At 40.6% G+C, this 21555-nt stretch overlaps 2 protein-coding genes across 3 annotated transcripts; both read right to left on the reverse strand.

Moving 5' to 3' along the window:
- Window positions 1–29: 29 nt before the first annotated feature.
- Window positions 30–11607, reverse strand: Ac3 (adenylate cyclase 3). The gene is made up of 9 exons (XM_034319229.2): window positions 10438–11607; window positions 6886–7265; window positions 6464–6748; window positions 6053–6336; window positions 5657–5985; window positions 5236–5571; window positions 4702–5007; window positions 4210–4545; window positions 30–4145 (listed from the first exon to the last, which is right to left on the reverse strand). The coding sequence occupies exons 1-9, from the start codon at window positions 10987–10989 to the stop codon at window positions 3963–3965; spliced, it is 2991 nt and encodes a 996-aa protein (XP_034175120.2). The 5' UTR covers window positions 10990–11607; the 3' UTR covers window positions 30–3962.
- Window positions 11608–12849: 1242 nt separating this feature from the next.
- Window positions 12850–19215, reverse strand: LOC117601892 (alpha-tocopherol transfer protein). 2 transcript variants are annotated; one of them, XM_034319231.2, is made up of 5 exons: window positions 19059–19215; window positions 15750–16038; window positions 15572–15666; window positions 14847–15161; window positions 12850–13611 (listed from the first exon to the last, which is right to left on the reverse strand). In XM_034319231.2, the coding sequence occupies exons 2-5, from the start codon at window positions 15910–15912 to the stop codon at window positions 13255–13257; spliced, it is 930 nt and encodes a 309-aa protein (XP_034175122.1). In that variant the 5' UTR covers window positions 15913–16038; window positions 19059–19215; the 3' UTR covers window positions 12850–13254. The 2 variants fall into 2 exon arrangements, with proteins under 2 accessions (XP_034175122.1, XP_034175121.1); XM_034319230.2 differs by lacking the exon at window positions 19059–19215 and having other exon boundaries at window positions 15750–16956.
- Window positions 19216–21555: the final 2340 nt, after the last annotated feature.

Genomic DNA, 21555 nt, shown 5'->3' on the forward strand with positions numbered 1-21555 from the left:
TTGTTTATTTCTCTAGGGAGAGGTGAGATATGAATCATTGAAATAATCATTTGACATCGGCGAAGAAACCGTTTTATTAATTTACAGTCGCATGATTCCTCTCGACTCTGAGTCCCCGGCGTGTCCCAGCCTGAAGAAGTTTATACCTTTGAAAGTTTACAACAAGTGTTCCCTCATCGAAGTCTCACATCTAAAGGTGCTAATATATCTACAGTGATATAATTCATCTTACACGACTATACACGCATTCGGCCGGGTCGTTTGACGTCGATAAAAGAAAAGAAAACAGGGGTCGTCCTTCTATTTCGTTCGACCCATTAATTTCTTTCTCCTATTTTTTTTAATATTTTTTTTTAATATTTTAATTCTTTTTGCTTTTTTTTATTATTATTATATGCAATATATGTACACGAGAATTCCCTGTATTGCTACTTTACAAGATCTCTGTCCGTCATCGTTACTTTTTCTTCTCATCCTTCATCTCTTCTATTCTCCTTCTTTTTTTTTCTGTAAATTTGTGTATACACGTGTGGAGAGTGTACGTTTATGTATCAATTGTGTCAAGCGTGAATATGAAACCGGAAATACGCGATCAGTGGAAAAAGGTTTGAGGTCCAGTATCGAATGCTTGTCCTACTTTCCTTCTTTGTGCGATTCTGAAACTCTGATGAAGGAAATCAAATTACGAATCAATTGAGGGGTTTAAAATGAAATTTTAATTGCAGGTGTCTTAACAACCCATCGTTCGAGAACTAATTTGTATTCTACATATATATATATATATATATTTTTTAAAGATAATTGGATTCGTGTAAAATTGATCTGGATTTTCCTTCGAAAGAGTTTGCTTTGATACTTCATTCTTTTCTACACCCAATTTATCCACTTTATCGCGCTTAGGCCGTGCTTTCTCGTTTCTATAATCACACTATCCTTTTTTCTTCTTCATATTTTTGTGCTTTCATTCGTTTCTTTAATCCTTTCGTGCTGCACCAACGCACACACGCGTGGATTGTGAAAATGTACACCCTTGTTCTACAAAGAAAAAAGAAAAAGAAAGAAATTGTAAGAATTGGCTAATCTTTTGTTCTTTTAAATCTAAATTTCGTTCGAAGAATTTGTATTTAGTTTCGTTAGAAAACAGAGTACGATTTTTCTAGGACTTTGAAGACACTTGGTTGGACTAGTTCCAACAGTTTCGTGTTCCAAGAGAATCAGACGAAAGGATTAAATCGCACCTTCGTTTCTTCTCGTCGTAATCGTGTGCGTTGTACGTACTCGAGTTTGTACTCAAAGTGTAGAAAAATAAATTATCATATCGAGTATACTATTAATGACCCGATACGAGATGTTTCACGGTTATTTCGTGAATAATATTCAGTAAACGAATCTTGAGCGCAAAATAAGACTAATTTGAAATAACGAAAAGCTGATCTTCTATTACACAAAGATTTCCAATTTCAATAATTAAAAAATTAATTCATTCTCTTTTTACAAATTACCTTATTTTGATCTCAGACATCGTTTAACAGTGATCAATGCATTTATGAAACCTCTATACTGAGAATGAAAGATCTGATCTAGAATTTCTAGAAAACCTTGCTCTGTTTTTCCATTCTAGAGAACTATAGTTTAATCAAAATTATAGACACTTTCGTTACCACGTGTCCAAAATAACGGACCTCGAACTTGTTTTTTGATTCACAACATTCTCGTGCTGTTAAACATGCAAGCACCTTTCCAAGTTCAATGCTTCTTCAACATTTTTAACAGCAGAGTACAATTCTCCGCAATTTCGACAATTTTTTTACGATAAAGAGTTGCTAAATAGTTTGTTCATACGTAAAGCTTAAGGAAAGTAGACAACATTGAAGCTTATCGGTAAATCGGTTGAAACAGCGCTTATATTTTTAACAGCATCCTTCGAGAACACAATTCTCATGTGTTTTTCTTCTCTCTTCTCGAAGTACGTACACATTTTCGTTGAAGGTATTTCTCAAAGTCGATGTTTCTTTTTTCCACAGTTTACCCAAATACTTTCCATTTACAATTCCACGAAACAAAGCTGCGATGGCAACATAGTTTGTTCGGAGCTTCTACGAGAGAAGTTTTACAAATAACGTAACATAGTTTCTATACTTTCATGCTCGTTACCGCGAAAGTATTTTAAATATCGCGTGTCGTTTTCTCGAGATATCGCGAACGATCGATAAATAGTACCTCTATACGATACACATACCGAACTACACAACAACTCGGTGTACAATTAAATTGCACCTTTCACCAAAGTTCAATAGAACACACTAATTACAAACCACCGAACCAACCCATCCTCCATGACATTCGACTATTTTATTATTATTAACAATTGCACCGTGAAAATCGTACGATTCGACCAATTACAGAACAATTGTATAGAGAAAATTCGATTGCTACGACAATTGTACCAGGAAATTTTCAGAAAAAATGAACGAATTGATATTTTTTTCACCCCAACAGGATTCGATCCTGGAAAGTTATAATACGTAATTTCAAACAACTTTACCAACTTGGCCATTAAAGACGCGGGGAATTGCGTTCTTTTTTCCTGTATTTATTGTACGTACAATTTCTTAGAGATTTTTCTTCTGACACTGTATTACAACGAATCGATTGAGATCGTAAGAAAGCACACATTTGACGGCTTCTATGATTAATATACGGAGTATCCATAAAGCTTCGAAAAATAATAAATACGTTGATGTTATTATTATTTATTCTACTTTATGGGAACCGCGTATATATCAAGAGAAAAGCGACGATTTTTCGCGAGCCACGTTAGGAAAAAGACCTACCACTAATTGACCGTCGACACCCCATAATTCGTTTATTTATCGAACGTGTTCGTCGCGTAATCTAGAAAAATAGAGCCACGATTACCGAGAACCGTACGTAATCTACCACAACGATTATGACCTAAACACTTTCTTAAGTTACATATCGACTCTAGAGTAACGAGAATGATCGATATCCGAGATAAACATGTTTCTCTCGAGCTGACACTAATCACCGATTTCAATTAACCTTCCCCTTCGGATATGCATTCGCTTCGTACCTTCAAATTAATGAGAAATATATCGATTCGTTCGAACGTTTCATTTCCTTCCCTACCTATAGATCAGCCTACTTGTTCCACTGTTCTACGTAAAATAGGACTCTGTTAAAGGCCTAACTTTCAACTATTCTTCGCAAGACAGTTCACAGCTTAAAGAACACGACTAGTTCGATCGTTCACTTTCCATTCTCAAACGTAATCGTCCTAATCCTACTTAGTTTTCGATTTGTACCCTGTTCGTCATCATTAGTAACACGTTCCTCGTCCTAAACGCGATCAACGTTAATGACTGATTACGGTTGTAACAGCGGTAAGAATTTTTCTTCAAGTGGCTGCTTCACGGTTAGTTACCTAAATTGTTTCTGAATCAATTAACACGTCAAATACCGCAAAATAATTAAAAGAAAAATATATTAGCGAACTGAAGAATTGAAATTTGATATTTGAGAAAGTTCAGTACCTTTATCTTTATTTAATAATCGCGGTGGTCAACGTGTTAAAATTCCATCAAGTTGAAAATTTCTAAAGATGACATTGAAAAATCTATCGATTTAGATCAACGATTTAATCGATTGTCAAATGATCAGAATTGCCCGGACCTGTTTCTAAACCAACGATTCGCGTTCCTTCGGTCTTTCGACTCATCCAAAGGATCTTTTCTTCGAAGAAGTTGCTTCGAGCCTCGAGATTCAGTTCGTTTTTTTTCCCCCTTTGCACGATCGTCTCTTTCTTCGTCATAGTCTTGAACAACCCTTCGAGGGTTCTCAAAAAGAGAGAGAGAGAGAGGGAAACCTTGCCTCTCGACGAGGTTCCCATCGCGAACGAGCTAGAGTTTGCGTTGAAGTTTTTAGAGCCTTCGAGTATTAGCCTACTGGTAGATGATGGGATGAGTAGGTTCGACTGGTAGATCGCTGTCCAAGTTCAAGGACACGCCATCCTTGGATACCAGATAGTGAGTGAGTAGTTGACCTTTGCCTTTCACGAATACCATGCCACGTTGCTCGAAACCGAAACCGAAGGGCTCCAGGATTTTCCGGGTCTCGTCCGTCACCTGAGTACAAGTTATTAAACTCACGGGTTTCGAAATTTCCAAATTTCTAAATATTACACCTTACCTGGATACAACCCACTTTTCCAGTGCTCTCCATCCTGGACGCCACGTTCACCGTGTTGCCCCAGATGTCGTAATGAGGTTTCCTCGCCCCGATAACCCCAGCAATTACCGGGCCATAATTGATACCCATTTTCAAGACAAAGTGATTGAAACTCTGCTCGTTGATGCTGGACAATGCTTTCTTCAGTTCCAAGGCAAATTCGACGAGGGTCGCCAGATGACACCATCGTGGCGCGTTCTCAGATTCCACCGATTCCGTGATCCCTGATGCCGCCATATACGTAGAACCTATTGTCTTGATTTTGATGATGTCTCGGAACTTACACTGATCGAGGATCTACGAGAAAGGGAAGATCAGTGGGATTAAAACGAATTCCGAGATCTTTCTAGATCCAAGAATACCTAAACCATCGAAAAGTATCCAAGTTCCATGGTTTTCGAGTTCCTGAATTCCTGCACGTTCAATGGGATTGGTACATTCAATGGTACTCACCGCGTCGAAATCTGATATGACTTCGTTGAGGAACCTAAGACACTCGAGACCCTGGTTGTTTATGCTCTCCTCGCTGTAGAAGTCGGCAAAGTTTGGCATGCTGGCGAATAGTACGCCCACCTCCGAGTAACTTTGACTGTATAGGTCGCCGTGGTGTCTGGCGCTGAACAGGTAGTAAGCTGCCACGTGGGGCGGCAGGATATTGTATATAAGGGCACCGTTTCGACGCTTCATGTCAGCCGCCCTCTCTCTCTGCGCGACCACCTCTCTGCCCCGTAGATAAAGCATCCTCCTCGATTTCTCCGTCTGGAAATCGATCGAATTCCAGCCAGCTCATCGAAATAAGAAGGTTCACATTTTTATTCAACCTTTAGCTGTTCATCTACCGAGGATGGGATACTTTTTATTTAACAACATTAAATATCCCCAGGTTTAATTGACCGGACAAAAGACATTTAAGGGTGTTTGTACCAACCTATTCTATACTTCTAACTTTATTTAACAAAGGAACGTTCAATATAAAATATTACTCACGTATCTGGAAACGATGACCAAACAGATGGCCACGACGAAAAGAGTGATGGACAGGTAATACTTTGAAGGAAAAATTGGTGGGTCTAATGGAGACGAGGCATAATCTTCCCAATCGAGCCTCCCTCCAAGTAGATAGATGTTGACGGCACACTGGATACCTGCGATTCCGAACATCAAATACGTTTTGCCCAGGTAGTAGATGTAATTCGGCATAGAGATCGCCACCAGCGTTAGCACGCCCATGTATGAGTAGTACGAGGGATATGGACACCTTGCTGACAAGGGTGTAGTGCCGTTGAAGCGAGGAATCGCTTCCTCGATCACCACACAGTTGAACTGTTCATCGGAATAGATATTGAACGTACCTTAGACTAATGAACCGTTCTAATAAAATATCATTCGTTTGACGGATGTTTCATACCATGTCGAGAAGCAGAAAATCCCCGAGGGAGAAGATCATCAGCAAAGCAAGGGTTCTCCTCAGCCACATAGCTTTAACGGCGCTGCCCAAACAAGTGGCACCGCCCAAAACGATAGCAAACAAAGTGACCACCACTATTCCACCCCAGGTAAATGGTCCCCAGGGTTGAAACCTCCATACCGGCGATGAACAAACCATCACCAGCGGTCCTCCGAGTAACGACAACGGGGAGAAGGCTTCTTCGGCATTGTGAAACGCTGATTCTACCTTCTTGTCTTTGAAACGTAAGGAGAACCAATGCGCGTGTCCTTTCAGATCCACCACTCCACCTATAGGATTTCAGATAAAATTTTCGTTGATAGATATTTTTTCCCCTTTTCCAACATGTTTATCCACCTTTGCTGTCGAGTTCCTTTCGAAGCCTTTGCCAGAACTCTTCCGTGTCCTTGTTGTACCTCCCGTCTCTGGTATTTTCCATCGAACTTCGTGGATTTTCCGCGTCCGTCAGTGAGGCAAGACTCTTCGTCACGGCTGGCTTGAAGGGTTTCAACGCCCGCACTATGAAGTAAGTGACGATACCCGCCTTTTTGAGTGCCTCTTCTCTGTCCTCGCCGTGGGCTGGCTCGACCTCGAATTCCCCGTTCAAGAAGCTCAGTGTCACGTTCGAGATGTGCACCCTCCTTCAAATATTTATTCTCTCGATAATTACACTGTTCATCGTGCGCGTAACTTCATTTTGAACAGCCGAAAAATTTCACAGAAATTTTAATTGCGTGATATTTTCTTTTACAATTTATCGTATCTCACCCCGCTCTTCCGCTGCTCTCCATCTTGTTCGCCAGCTCGACGTCCTTGCTGTAAACATCGAATTGCCATTGCCTCTGACCGAGAACACCGGCCAGAACTGCACCGGTGTGTATGCCCACCCTCATGTCCACAGGGCTGTTGGTCGTCTGTTGCACGTACTTGATGGCGTCCACCATCGACAGGCCCATGTGAACGCAGAGGACAGCGTGGTCTGACCTTTCGACCGGTGCTCCACTGATGCAGTAGTAACAGTCGCCGAGGATTTTAATTCGTAGCTGCTCGTACCTGGGCACGTTAATATTTCTAAAAAATGGTAACTCAAAAATGAAAGCAATTTGGTAGCATCTCCCTTCGTGAAACGCTGTTCTGTAATTTTTCACTTGTAAGTGAGAATCTCTTTAAAGGACATATCAACGACCCACCTCTCGCTGAGTTGATCGAATCTCGCGAACAACTCGTTCAGGATTTTCACGAGTTCGCTGGCGCTGTAGGTGGAGGAGATGGCCGTGAAACCGACGATATCCGCGTACAAGATCGATACGTTCTCGTGCCTGGACATGTAGATCTTCTTGAACTGCGTGTCCAACGAGGCGCCGAGGTCCTGTCGCATTTTTACAGCCACGTGTTCCGGCAACACGCTCAGAAGCAGCCTCTCTTGTTCGGCACTTTGCTCTTCGATCACTAATTGAACCTCCAGGCTCTGTTTAGTCTCCAGAAAGGCTCGACGTTGCTGGAACTCTGTCAAGGAGTAACTGGAAGCACCCAACAACATCGCGCCCACCGACAACGTTAACGTCAGCACCTGAAAATCAACGGACATTTACGATTCGAGACTATTTGGAAAATATTTAACTGTTATCCAGGAACAAACTATTCCTCCGCAAATAACCCTAAGCCCTTTTTTCTCCCCCGCCCCCTATTGCTTCGTTTTCGCGCGGAAAATCGTGGAACTGGCTCCGTCTCGCACGCTTGATGGAGTTCTATTCAACCGCAGAGGCTTTTGTTCGAATCGTTTGTCCCCATGGAACAATAGAACAGGATCGTAATTGAATTTTCTGCGGCCAAGAAATTAACTGGGAGACGGTTTTGTGTTGTTTTATCGATTTAAATGTTCCCCTGTTTCGTATTATTGGTTTGCTCGTTTGACGAATCTGTTAATTCGTCGGTAATTAGTAGGGTCACGCTACAATGCACGATGATGGACTGTTTATTTCGTCGATATACGATGCTAATCGATATTCAAGCTTAATTCACTTATATCGTTCGATCACCCCTTTCGTTAGATGCAATTATTTTCAGCTGATTAAAAATATATTTGAATCTCTATTCTATCTTAATATCTAAATTATTAAATTTCTGCTACAGTAGTCAACATGTTAATTCAATTCAGACACTCTCGAGTGAAAGTAGATTCAGACGGTCGCAGTGTGCTGGTCAGACAACTTCTCACCAGGCGGAAAACTTTGAATCCAATTTCGAGCAGCTTGATTGGTACGAGAGTCGGCGATCATAAACTTCGAGAAATTCAATTTATCTTCGTAATTAACGTGTTAAAAAAAAATTTCAAACTATATATCATAAATTATTATCAATTTCAATGTTCTCCCATCGTTTCCCTTGATGTCCATATGATGAACGATACCAAAGGGGTTTGTCACCCCCTCGATCAACCTGAAGAGAAGGGTTCATTAAACAAGAAATCGACGATTATTGCAATTATCGTTCGAACTGACGCATTCAGGCTATTTGTTACCGAGTTGAGGAAGAAAGCAGATCGTGCCATTGAAAACCGATCGTATGTCGTGCATGGAAAGGCGGCATGTCGCGTCATTGCACATCTCTTTCACCTTCGTCTCTCTCTATTTTAAACAACCATTGAGCGAACTCTACTCGGCTGTTACTAACGATAGAACCACGTGCACCAGTGAAACTTTCGCTCTCGCGACCATTCTTGTCTAGGAAATTTTGTCACTGAACTATCTATGTTGTTTCATAGTGTTCGACCACGTTGTTTCCACGTTCTTTGACCTCTCCTAGTTACCTCGTTCGTGAGTGAAAATTCGTTTGATCGATGCCTCTGGGTCGTTCAACGAACTCTGTACTTCATCTTTTAGTTACACTTGATTTCATATATACAATATGTACACGTATAATAAGGATTTAAAAGGAGCTTTTGCAATAGAAGCATAAAAGTTGATAAAACGTCATCGTAATTGTTGAAACTTCGAAGCTGGGCCAACGAATTTGCGATGCTAATGATCGTGACAGACTGTTCATTACCGGCCTTCCTCCAATCAAAAGCCGATTAATCGACGTTCCAGGGTGTCGCATCCCCCCGGAATTCAAGCATGATTTCCTTCGTGCCAGCTTTTACGACACACTATCCTGCGAAGTTGCTCGTTCAATTTATGAACCTTGTTCTTGTTCGTTTCACCCTTTCCGCAAGGGACGTCGCAACTTTAATTAGCGACCAAGTGAAACTACCTACCATTCGTCCATCTAACTAGACACTAATTAAAAATCCCGGAACTGTGAACTACTTCCATCGAAGGAACTTCTTCTCATCGAAAAGAAATATTAAGTATCGACTGAACGATATTTTATGGATTTGTTGAAGTACTCGAATTTGAATTTTTCATTTTGGATAGAAGGTCGATAGGAAAATTGAATTTCTCTTAAGAATGCTGTTTGAACAATTGATTGCATCGAAGAATTGTCGCGATGGAAAAGACAACAGAGATAATGGAGGCACCGGTTTGATGGCTAATCGATCAGTCAAGTGATGCTGAATCGGTGGCAATATATAAAGCGACTTAATCCAGCTTCTATTATTCCTTTACGAAGCTTACTTACATTGTACACAGGTTTTTCTCTTCCCGAGGAAGTTCAATTATATCGTGATTTGTTTAGACAGTAAATTCGTTCGACTAGTTGAAGCTTTCATTGTTCGTTCTGGCCACTTTAAACGTTGTATCATCGTTTCCTCTTTAATGGATTATTTTCTAACATCACGGGTCTAAAATTAAATAAATCCGGTATAAAGGAACGATATTTAAGCCCTCGGAGGAGATTGATTCAATTGATCGTGTAAAATAACAACACGGAGTATTCTTTTTTTTTTATATTTTTAAAAAGAATCTATAAATTTATTTGGAATTGCTCAATTCGAATGGATTTAAATCTGAAAATTTTTAATTAGATTTAGCTTCGAATGTTTTCACGATTATTTAACACCGAATGAACCCTGCATTTCACGCAGAAAACTAACGCCCACGACATACTCCAACATTAAAAATGCCTCGACATTTTTCCAAGCGTATTATTTTTTATAACTTTTATTTTAAAATTGGTTCGACTTGAAACCATTAGCCTAGATTCCTTAACACGTTCGCCTAGCCACGTTCGCGACGCTGTGCATACCGTTCCAGCTCAAAATCAAAATTCTTCGCGTAATTTATTATCACCTAAATATCGATAGAATTGCAAATTACCATGGGAAAATTAAAGGCGCGAGACTTGTCGTCAACGGAGTTATTTAGACGTACGAGTAAAGGGTAGTCTCAAAGGGGTAGGCAATGAATGTGTCAATCAGTTGTCCTGGAAATTCATCGGCGCCAATCCCCGGCTTCAAATCAATTTCACAGACGAAACCATAGGAGAACATTTTAACAGCTTTCTATAGAGTGACATCTGTCTACATATCCTTTCATATCGAAGCTAAAATAGCATTATAGAGACAGAAAATTCTGAAGTTTCGATTTCCGGTCCTAAACCAATAACAACCTGCACGTCGTGAGTAATGTCTCTTTATCCTTGAAGGTAAATTGGGAAAATTTAAGTAAGATTTGGTAAAGAATAAAAATTCTATCTGACGAGATTTTCAACGTTTTCAGGGCGGTGGCGAACGGTGCTAAGGAACCATCCAAATCCTCCGTAAGAGGAGGATTCATCAAGGTACAGTTGGTGAAACCTACCAAAACATCGATGGGTATCTGGGCGGGTGCCTTGGACAGTCCGACCACGGAGACGATGTAAGTTAGCGTGGTGCCGAACGCGAGCAAGGCACAGAGGGAGAGCCTGAGGGGCAGAGTGGCGAACAGCAGGTAGAGCAAGAGCAACAGCCAGTCTAATCCGTTTCTAGGCGTGACCTCGCTGGACTTGAGGAACAGCTGAGCGAGTAGCTGTGCGGTGGAGAGTAGCCAGGCCACGTGAGGGACCACCGACCAGAGCGCATCCTTTGCTTTGGGGTTGCACTTGGCCCAGGCCAATAGACCAAGATTCAGTCCCAGGAAGACGGCTGTAAGCCCTCGGACCAGTAGCTCCAGACCTGGCACTACTATCGTTTGTGCGCCATAAAGGAGTGCCGATAACAGGAAACACTCGAGACCACCCCGCCTTTGCTGAAGGGACGAAGCACGATAGAGCGTCTCTAGCTTGGCGCTGCTGAAGCTGGTCCGCAGCAGGTTCGACGGCCTGCCCGCGCTCAGGTAGGAATGCTCGTTCGAGGTGTATCTTCTTCGTAACATGGCGCTGTTACTCGATCTTTCTCTCTCTCTCTCTCTCTCTTTCTCTCTCGCTCTCTTTCTCTCCCTCGTGCACACAAACACACACACACTCACTCTATCGTACTCTTTAAATCACATTCCTGCTGTTCCTGTGGTCGGCGTCGCCTGGAACAACACGTTGCTGGGACATCGGACGATCGTCAGCACCCAAAACAGGGGAGACGGACTGTCCGAGCTGGTTTGTCCTCACCAGTTCCCTCGGATGCTGGCTGACACGAGGACGACGACGACGACGACGACGAGGACGCCTCGTCACAGAGAGACACCTTACGTACTCCACCCTCGTGAATCGTTTGACCAAGTAGAAGAACACACACGCCAACTATCGCCACTCTCACGCACTCTCACACACACGGCTTTTCGGATGCAGCTGCACCCGCCGCGCGGGGTACTGGCCGGGGTACTACTGCCGGTAGCTCCTCTCGTCTCACCCTCGCTGAGAAACCGACCCGCTCCCTTCATCCCTCTCTCCTCTCCGCAATCGCCACCTCCACCCTCCAACCCCGTCCAGGCTTGCGCCATACGATCAACCCGACAGCTACGACCCTCCACACGGGTCGATATCAACCACCACAAAAGCCCAGCGACGTCCACGCCAGGCCCTACACCTGCGCCGCTCTCTGCCCTACCTACGCGTACCTACCGACCTAGCTGCACCCTTTGCAACCACCACCACCACTACCATCGCCAACTTCTCGCTCGTTTTCCGTGAATTACCTCGATGTCGGTCACCCTCTCCGTTTTCACGCTGCTCACTGCTATTCGTTTATTTTCGCAGGGGCTAACTCGCGACTGGTGCTCCTGTTCGATCAACCTACCCTTGCGTCGAGCAACCGGGTCATCGTAACTGTTCGATGTAACACGTTGGCCAGCTGGAATTACTTCGGCCGTGTAGAAGTTGGCGTGCGTGTCACTCGAGGCCGGTAATATGCTCGAACAAACGGAAGGTAGGTATTCCTTAAGCATACGAGGGATGTTCGGTGCTCCGGCATCGATTTTCTTCCCTTTCGGGACAAAAGTATTGTTGGCCGAGTCGAGTGACCGAGAATTTTTATTCTAAAAGCGACCAATTCCTTTTCTTCTTTGTTCATTTCAAATATAGAAAATTTAGAGTTTTTTCATTTCAACATAGATACCGATATTCGCGATACGCATACGACGAGGATTTATTTATTTCGTTTATCCGACGAATAGGCGGGATCCTCGATCGCGTTTCATTTGAATAACAATTGAATTCGAAGTGTCACCACGGAACGATTTCATTTTCGTTTTTTCAATTTCACTTTTTAGTATAAACGCTTTCGTTGAGAAAAATTAATAACTGTTGTTCCACTTCGTGCCGCCGTGGAAAATGAATCGACCCGATTCGATCAATCGACCTGAGGTCCAGCATTTTCCAGGAAATTGAACCATGTCGATTTTTTTGTCGAGCCATTAATTCGCTTCGCTTCCATTAACGCTGTTTCAATTAAAAGCGATCATCGGGTTCCCAGGAACAGAATGTTGTTGACAAATCCTTGTACTTCTTTTGAACTTCTATTTATAATTATTCCGGTGACGTGAGATCGTTGAAACGTAAGATACTGAAATGGGTATGAAAATATTTTTGTTAGAAATAAGAAGCAACGAGCTGATCGAAAATGAACTTTAGCAATCGGATATCGATTCGAGGGAAATGCAATCGGTAGATTCCACCGAGTGGTTCATCAGTAGGGCTCATAATTATGGATGAGCCGATATTCCCTCTCTGGGGATCCTTCGAAGGACCTTCGACAGGAAATGAGCCCCTTTTCCAATCGTGAATTTCAAATTCATCGTCTCTTAAGAATAAGAAAAAGAAAAAAAGGTTAGCACAATCGCTAACGATCCTTTCTTCGCTACCTTTAATCAATATTTCAATCTTACAATGGAAGAATATAAAAAGAAGAATAAAAGTGTACTTAAGAAATAAGAAATAACCATCGTGTCTAACAAAGGATACAAAAAGTACATTATGAATGATAAAAAAAAGAAAATAAACGCTCTCCAATCTCTTATCTATTAACCCTCGAACGTCAGACGGTGGGTCATTCACGACCCAAAGAATCTAATATGCATTCTTCATTAATCTAATTCACTATTCGAAGGTTAATTCACGATGAAACGAATATAAAGATGTTACAATGGATAGTGCAAAATTGATCATTGAACTTGTTTCAATTGAAAAACTTTTCAATGTTTTTTTTCTCAGTCGTCTACATGTTGGTCCATTTGTTTCTGTATCTCTTCGGGGACTATGTAACCGAGAAGTTTCATCTCCTTGACAATCTGAGGCACCTTGCTCAGACTGTCGATCCATTTGTAATAAGCCAATTCTTCTCTGGTACCGCCATACTTCTTCGGCAAGTGGGACGGTGATATATGTTGGTGAAGACTGTCCATGTTACTACCATGAAAGAAGATTTTATTCTGCATTCGTACGTCCAACAATGGTTTGAACACGGAAAACATCACGTCGAACACCCAGGACTGATGGAGAATGTGTATGGCGTATGTCTTCATGGGAAATGCTGACACCATCAACGCTGTCACCATGTTGGCTACCTAGAAGAAATGGAAAAGCATTAGGTTAAAAGAAGAAAATCATTCCCAATGAAACTTTCATCAGCTTCGACGTGCCAGTGAACATGTTAACTGTCCTACAAACGCGTGTCGCTCGATTTAATTGGAGAACAATATTTTTAGAAGAGATCTGGATATCACGAATTCAAGCAGAACCAAGAATTTTAATTATGCCTGCGTTTGAAACGGGTCAGTTAAACATTAGGCTGGTTTCTCGAATATATTAAGCGAGTTCGTTTAACGACATCTGGGCGAAAATAAATTCAAAGATGAATGACATAAATGTTGAAGAAGCGGATCTAATTAATGATTGAGTTTAATGAAGGAAGTCATTTGTTTAACTCGTCAACTGATGCCTGCAAATTCATCGATTTGAAAGTGGATCGATAAGAAAAATGATAATGAATAACTCGAATCGGATATGCTCTGATTGCAAGATACCATAACGATAAGAAATTAAATAGAGATTATCTCATCGAGGGTGTTATTTCATGGAATCTGAATTCTAACGATGACAAGGTATCAATAACTTTGGATTTATGAATTTTAGGATGATTATTCGAGAGTTGTGATTAAGCATCTTGGATCTTTGAATTGTAGGACTTAACTTGAATCTAATTAATTTTTGTAATAATGGTATTTCGAATTCTAATAGCGATCATTTCACAAAATTTGCCGAATTTAATGAAATCGTCGAGTTGAAGAAGCGTTCAGTTAAACGCGACTCCACTTGACGGAGCGTCTAATTTATCTCGACGAGATATCTTGGCTAGGTATCGATCTACTTTCAACGTTCTTGAAACTTGAACCATCTATAACGACCTTGAAACTAATAGTCTCTCCTTTTATCTGACAACCTCCTGTTACGTTTATTCATCCCTCGCGGGTACCTAACCCAATGAAGTAGCTCTATGGACCAGGCCAGTAATGGTGTCCTTGAAACTTCAACGACCCGTAAACTTCTCGACACCGATTTTCTTCTCCTTCCTTTCGATCGTTAGCTCAATGATTCTGGAAGACAAACGATGTTCGACAACACGGAAGAATCGAAAACTTTTAAGGCAACGATGCTGTCATTTCGCGATGCTTCTTCTTGAAAGGTTCCCGATGTTGTTGACGGAAGACCTTGAGTCAGTTAATAAAGACCTCTTCAAGGGAATAGAAGTTAATGAGAAATATTTCGAGGCAGTGATGATAATTTATCAGTGAACACGTACCTGTGGGGTAATGGTCCAGGCGTGAGCCATCGTGATTCCCTCCAAGTCAAAAATCGCGACACCTCCGAGGATTTGCGCTCTGGGTTCCAGAACACCGAGCTCTAATACGATAACGGTAGCCTTGAATATCTCTTCCACTGAATATTTCCTTGGATCCCAGTTTCCCAATCGATAGATCATCATTCTTCTACCACACTGTGTCCTGTAAGCAGGCACCGTCATCACGTCATCCTCACCGATATGCTTCATCTCCACTGGACTCACATCCTGATGGATCTCCGGGTGTTCCTCTTTGAAGTTGCAGTAATTCACTATCTATCGATAGATTCATTGAGAAAAAGGAATACTTGGCTAACTTAACCTTCTATGCCTCGAATATACAGTATCTGACGAACGAAAATTATTGAATTCCTGATACTCGAAAAGTGAAATCCCGTGAGTCATAGAAGGTTAATTTAAAGCTGGCGGTGACTTATAAGAATCTTATTTCTTTATTTTCAACACAATTTATATGAGATAGAAACCGAGCTAAAAAGAATTAAAATGTTTTCGATCCCAGTGACAGACAGTCAGACCGGTCAGACAGTTTGCCTTGGCATCGTTGTGCAACTGTCGGGATTGGACTCGTTTTACCGATACACTGACATTCCATAAGAAGACATTTACAGAAATCGATAGAATTCAACTAATTACACTTAGGAAAATACGCGATCCAATAGACTTACCAATCGATGAGCACGAGGCACGTTAAAACCCCTCGTCCTGAGGAATCTGATCAAAAAATCATCGTCCATCCGATGTGGCATACACTCTCCTCTCTCTGTATATAATTACAAAGACGTGTGAAAATTTTGATAGAGTTATTGCAAAATTTCTATATGCTTTTGAACGTCCATAAATTACCATAAATCATGTCTCTCAGTTCTTGAAGAGTTCGGCACCTGACTTCCTCGGTCTCTCCCAGTTCTCTCCTAGCGTAATCCATCACCTCGGCCGATGGTTCGCTCAAATCTAGGCAAACCTCCTCGTCGTTCGCCTGGTCCTGATCGTCCTTTAATTCTGGCATCTTGTTCGAATCGTCCTTGCAACGATGATGATCGAGGTCATCGATACCGTCCTTGTCAAGGATCTTCGCTCGTGATTGTTCGCCGTTCAATGAAGCTGCATCGATAGCACCACCGTTCTCGTTCTCCTGCGGCATGATGCAGCTTCGCGTGATCCACGATCGAATCTGTCTCGAGGACTCGCGGGGATCACGTCATTCGACGCCAAGAAACGCGGCGGAACCGATAACCTCCTTCGACCAGTTACGATTTTACGCGTTTTGATAGCCGCGCGAATCCGCCTTTACGAACGATTTCGTTTTTGTCTTCGCGTTCGTTCAGATTCGTAGCTTTCTTTAACCCGGTCCCTCGATTTAATCCAGCGATTTTGTGTTTGTCGAGAATTTGAAAAGTTACTAGACGCGTGACACGTGCTCGAAGACTACTTCCGGCTCCTCGACGCTCGTTCGTTCGCGCGAAACTTCCAGCCGCTGTTTGCACAGCTCGAACAACAATACAACTTTCTCTTGTAAAAATATACGCCGCAAGGCTGTTGATTCAGAACCTAGCTGCTTCGCGATTTCCCTAATTCTGGTAGACGGATTTGTTAAGAAAATGGAGAAATCACGGGAACCTTGAGACCATCGTTCACTTATGTAAGGATTTCAAACGTGGAATTTTATTTTCCTTCGTTTGAATTTAAAAAGTTCGCAATCTTTTTATTAATTTGGAGCAATTCTTGAACTGCAATCAGTCGTACAACGTTTAACACTGTTTCAGAAAATTTTCACAATTATTTTTCTATTTGTAGTTTGATAGATACTTCGAAGTATAGCTTGTTGTTTCTTCTCGTCGAAATTAATTTCTTACACGAAGCTTAATGTGCGGAATCGGTCGTGTAGTGAAGGAAAACTTGCACAGTTATTATTTTTTTCCAAAAACTTTAAAGTATATATAGGATATCGCGAATTACAGAGCGCGAAATCGGTCGCGCAGCGATGCCGGTCAGTGATGCAACTGGCTGCAGCTACGGTGCACGGCCTCGTTGCATCGACACGAAATGCAACGCGGTTTCCCTCTTACCTGCGGTCTCGCCTTTGAAAATCGTAACTATAGTTAAGGACCGATCGGAGCGCTATGGAAAATTTTCTATGGTAATTATATCTTCGATAATATGAGTTATTGAAAATAAAAAATCTGTCCCCTATAAACATTAGCATGTCATATGCATTTATTTGAACAAATGGTGTCAAAGTTCAAGGAATCCAAGTTTACCAGAAGGAAACTGAAAGGTATCACTTCGTTTCCTTTCCAAACAGAGGTTGTTTGACCACTTTGAAAGACGTAAAAAATAATTGGAACCTATTTGAAAGAAGAAAGCGATCAATCGCGGAGAATAGAAAGTAAAACACAAAGTTGAGAATAATCGTAATGTTAGAATGGTGTTCCAGAATTTCCATGACTGTTATTTCAGCAATCTGACTCAGGCATTTCCTAAGAACGCTCTTTGTTTGAAAGCGTTGAAGGAGAAAAATTATTTTTAGGAAACAAAATAAAAATAGATTTCTGAAGTGAAAAACGTCTCATTAAATTGAATTGATGAAAAATTCTCTCATATTACTAAAGAAAAATACAGAAGTCTTTAAAGTTAAGTGAATTATTGGAGCATAATGGTGTTCGATTACTAATTCCAAGGATAGCCACGAAATCGCGTGGTAACACACACTAACCACGTAAGAAAAAGTTGCAATAACCATCAGTAGCGAACTGCACCGTGTTACCAAAGATATCATTGTGTTGCGAAATGTGTCATGGTCATCCTGTTGCATCCACGGCTCGATGCTTTCACTAACGACAACTTAGCCCGCAACTTTTATCGTGGGTGCGTCGGTTTGTTCGAAGTAAGAGAAAGTAAAAGTGAGAATCTCGACTAAACGGTCAATATTTCCTCGTTCTATAAATAACGAGTTTTCTAGTTTCCTCGATTACGTGTGATTTCGACTTAAAAAATGCGATTAGCCAAGAAAATCGAGGCCTCTGATGGAAATCTTGATTTTTGAAATATTTCAAGCGTAGTATGCAGAAATTGGATATTACTCATTTTACTATTTATAATCAAGAATAATACAAAAAGAAGTAATTTTATATTTTGTAAAATTAGGCAAAAGTGTCGAAAATTGAAAGACACAACAGGAAATAGAATACAGCAAGAGGACATTCACCTTTGGCCCTTCCCATGATGCCCCAGACGCTAATACGAATAACCTCTTGCTATTGGTTCTTCGCAGTCACATGATCAGGCATGCGCCTAAGGTCTAACCAAAGCAACCCAGTAGTCGAAGAACAAATTTGTAATCCCTTACATCTCAGAAACGAAGCCACGGGTTGCAAAATGGTAAAGGAATTTTCGATTCATTTTGACACGAAAACAATATAGCCTTCGTGAGATACATTTATTTTGAAATATCCTGTATAATATATCTGTGCCCCATATTTTAATATCGAAATGTAGTACACTGTAATTCATCGTTACGTTCGTTGATGCAACTGCGGCGAACTGCATAACAGCGTTTTATTATTACTTTCTCTGCGGTCTCGGACATTGCAACTCCTTTTCCAACACTTTCAGTTTCGTATACAACGTATCAAGAATTGCTTCTCCGAAGGATCATCTCGGATGCTATATTTATACATTGACGTTTGTGTAACTTTTTCTTCGACTGCGATAATTACAGGTACCAAGGTTTGTAATTAATTTTTATTCTTACTCGTATTTCGCACGTGAAGTGTAACTAATAATCGTTTCAGTGGAACGTGTAGGTTTTTCCTTTAATTCATTATAGAACAAAAAAAAGAATCAATGTTTTATCACCTGAGCAAGGTTAATGAGAAAGTTCTTAGTTTAGCAAATCATTGCTGTCAATACGAAGGAGAATAAAAAGCAATTACATAATGTCTATTCATGGAATTAATAGGAGGAAAATACTATTCTTCAAACTTTTCTTCATTTAATTTTATCAGAAATTTGAGTAGGTAGTTCTAAGATCTCTTCAGGGATAAGCAGAGGATGTCCAAGGATTTCTAGGGCAACGTTAGATTAACAATTTAGAGTAGCGAAAAATCTAAAAGTGTAATTAATAAAAATCGCGGTCGCTGTTAGGTTACTCACCCTCTTTGAATCTTCTTCGTCCGTTTTGCTCTGTCAAGGACGAACGATCCGAGCGTTACCACGAGTCTGCGTAGACTGCGACCACTGGTGGAACTCACTAGGCCGGTTTCAGAGCTCTTCCGTATTTGAAAATCCTCCAACGAGAAAGTTGCACAAGCAACCGTCCTGATACAATCGCCGCGATCTCGGCATCGGGTCGACTCGACCCGTGTTTCCTAGAGGACCAGAGACCTACCTCTTGTTCACCGACTAGCTTCCTGCTCCGATCACTTGTGAACTCACTCGGCAGATTACTTAACAGTCTTTAATTATGCGTTTAACATAGCAAAGAAATAAGGAAAAGTATCGATTTACCTACATTCGTAACTCGAAATAATAAATTATCATTATAGTGATAATTAGCAGGAAATTAAAAAGTTAAATTTAAAAATTACGGTGAAAAAATCTTGACCTCTCGTTTCATCGCCATCGAACATCGTAAAAAGAATTTTTTCTCGTCTGATTTTCGTGTTTCTTCGAGCTCACGGAGAGTGCAGAACCCTGTCGAACCGAGAGGATTCCCATGAAATCCGTTCACTAACGAGCAGTTTATCCGGGCATTAAAGCGTCGAGCAACCCTCGAAACTAAATTAGACCTCGAGATTAGCTGCCTCGAGAGTCGATCAACGTGCAAGAAGAATCGTCGACAGTCTAAATGATCACGATTTACAGGATCAATGTTTCATCTTACGTTTCTAATCCTTTTAACAAACCTAGCGAGTCTGTGATTGCAGATAAATTGATCGGAAAACATCATCACACTTGATATCGATTTTAGAGTTAATGCTTTATTAATTCAAGGCTTAATTAATTCAAATTATTGAAAATTACAATTATTAATTATTAACCCTAAGAATATTTTTAATTATAATGTCATGTGAACTCGATTAATTTATTAACTTAAATTCTTGTTTCTTCATCGAATAAAAAGAAAATAATTCCAACAGTCGCTTTCAAAACCTCACGGAAACGGTTGTTGACCTCCCGACAGAGAATGAAAAGAAAGGCTTAAAGACTCGCATAAGCGCGTGCTAGTGAGCAGTAGCAAATAAATAAAAAAGAAGTTAATCAACGATCACGACGAATTTCACCTCAGTGTCGTTACTCAAGTCGATATCGTGCGAGTGAGAGCCATCGCTGTCCAAAGGGAAATCGCAAAATTTATATGAAACCGGAAGCATGGCGTTAGCTCGGACACCGTTTCAATCGGCACGCTGTAGCACATGGCAGTGAATCATTCTACGTATGCGTGAACATGTAGAAAGTAAAAGTTCCCTTTTTCTTCAATCGAGTAATAGGCAATCGGCGTATCGAATACTTGTGTTCGATAACAGGTTCCATAATTGGCCGTTGCGATACCTTCGAATCAGCTGACTTTCCACCATTTTTATAACAAAATTTTCTTTTAGAAGCAAATTTATATATTGCTTCTTAATTAGATCAGTTTATTAATAATATTTCTCTAATTTGTACAGGTTCAAAGGGAATGTGCAAAGGGAAGAATGTACAGGAGGTTTCAAAATTGGTAAGTTACTCTCTATATTTATAAAAGTACCTTTCATTCTTATCTATCTAAAAAAAGTTGTAGTTAAGAAAAACAAGTTAGAAGACTGATCAACCATGCATACCATAAATGATCAGGAAATGATTGAGGGGAAGTATCTATTTCTATGGAGAAATCGAACGTCCGGTTGTTAAAGAACGTAACGAAATGTAATTTGAACTTTGGTTAACAATTTTTATTCAAGATTCTCAAACGCTTTTTTAAATCTTTCGATGGGTCAAAGGCTAGAACCGAGAGTAAGAAAAATGACACTTGTAAGAACCTTTTTTCAATCGTCTATTACGTAGCCTCCACGTAATGGCTGGCCTTCTATAGGCGTCAAAGAAAATGAAATATTTTGAAAAAACGAACCAACTACTCATTTATTTGTAATGTCAAGGCATCTCAATTTTTTCTAAAGTCAGATTTAACGATTCAGAATATAAACCACATCCGTCATTTGACTGTCATCGGCAGGCTATTTGGGACCTGACAGCTTCAAAGATTCTAATAGTATTCTAATCATGGTAATTCTTATTTCCATTATAATACTAAAAAAAAGAAATGAAACTGTATAAGTAAGTTCTTATAACATCTTTAGATTTATATTTCTGAATTTTGTACAGATCACTTTTAATTAATTACACACTGTGTTAATATTAAAATACATCTTTATCACAGAGGTGCTTTTTTCTCTTGTATCTGTGAGAATAATTTAGTTTGAGTGGCACTGGCTTTACTCGTAACAGATAAACAGTAAAAAACATGAAACGAGTTGATTTCCTTGTTTATAATCATCGGTGACCAGTTTTTCATCGATTGATAATCGATTTCTCAATCGCTTACGTTCACGCACTCTATATTCATATTCGAACATCGATATCAGCAATAAAACGGACAGTCATCGAACGTTAT

The sequence above is a fragment of the Osmia lignaria genome, chromosome 13 (assembly GCF_051020975.1).
Source record: "Osmia lignaria lignaria isolate PbOS001 chromosome 13, iyOsmLign1, whole genome shotgun sequence".
NCBI lineage: Eukaryota > Metazoa > Arthropoda > Insecta > Hymenoptera > Megachilidae > Osmia > Osmia lignaria.

Bases quoted from the DNA above. Each gene is read 5' to 3' on its own strand.
- Ac3 (XM_034319229.2), bottom strand. From the start codon at position 10,989: ATGTTACGAAGAAGATACACCTCGAACGAGCATTCCTACCTGAGCGCG. The intron at 6,337-6,463 runs GTGAGATACGAT...AAATATTTGAAG, and splicing joins GAGAGCAGCGGAAGAGCGGG to GAGGGTGCACATCTCGAACG. The intron at 5,008-5,235 runs GTGAGTAATATT...ATCGATTTCCAG, and splicing joins TGGTCATCGTTTCCAGATAC to ACGGAGAAATCGAGGAGGAT.
- LOC117601892 (XM_034319230.2), bottom strand. From the start codon at position 16,047: ATGCCGCAGGAGAACGAGAACGGTGGTGCTATCGATGCAGCTTCATTG. The intron at 15,162-15,571 runs GTAAGTCTATTG...ATCTATCGATAG, and splicing joins TGCCTCGTGCTCATCGATTG to ATAGTGAATTACTGCAACTT. The intron at 13,612-14,846 runs GTACGTGTTCAC...CATTTCTTCTAG, and splicing joins CCTGGACCATTACCCCACAG to GTAGCCAACATGGTGACAGC.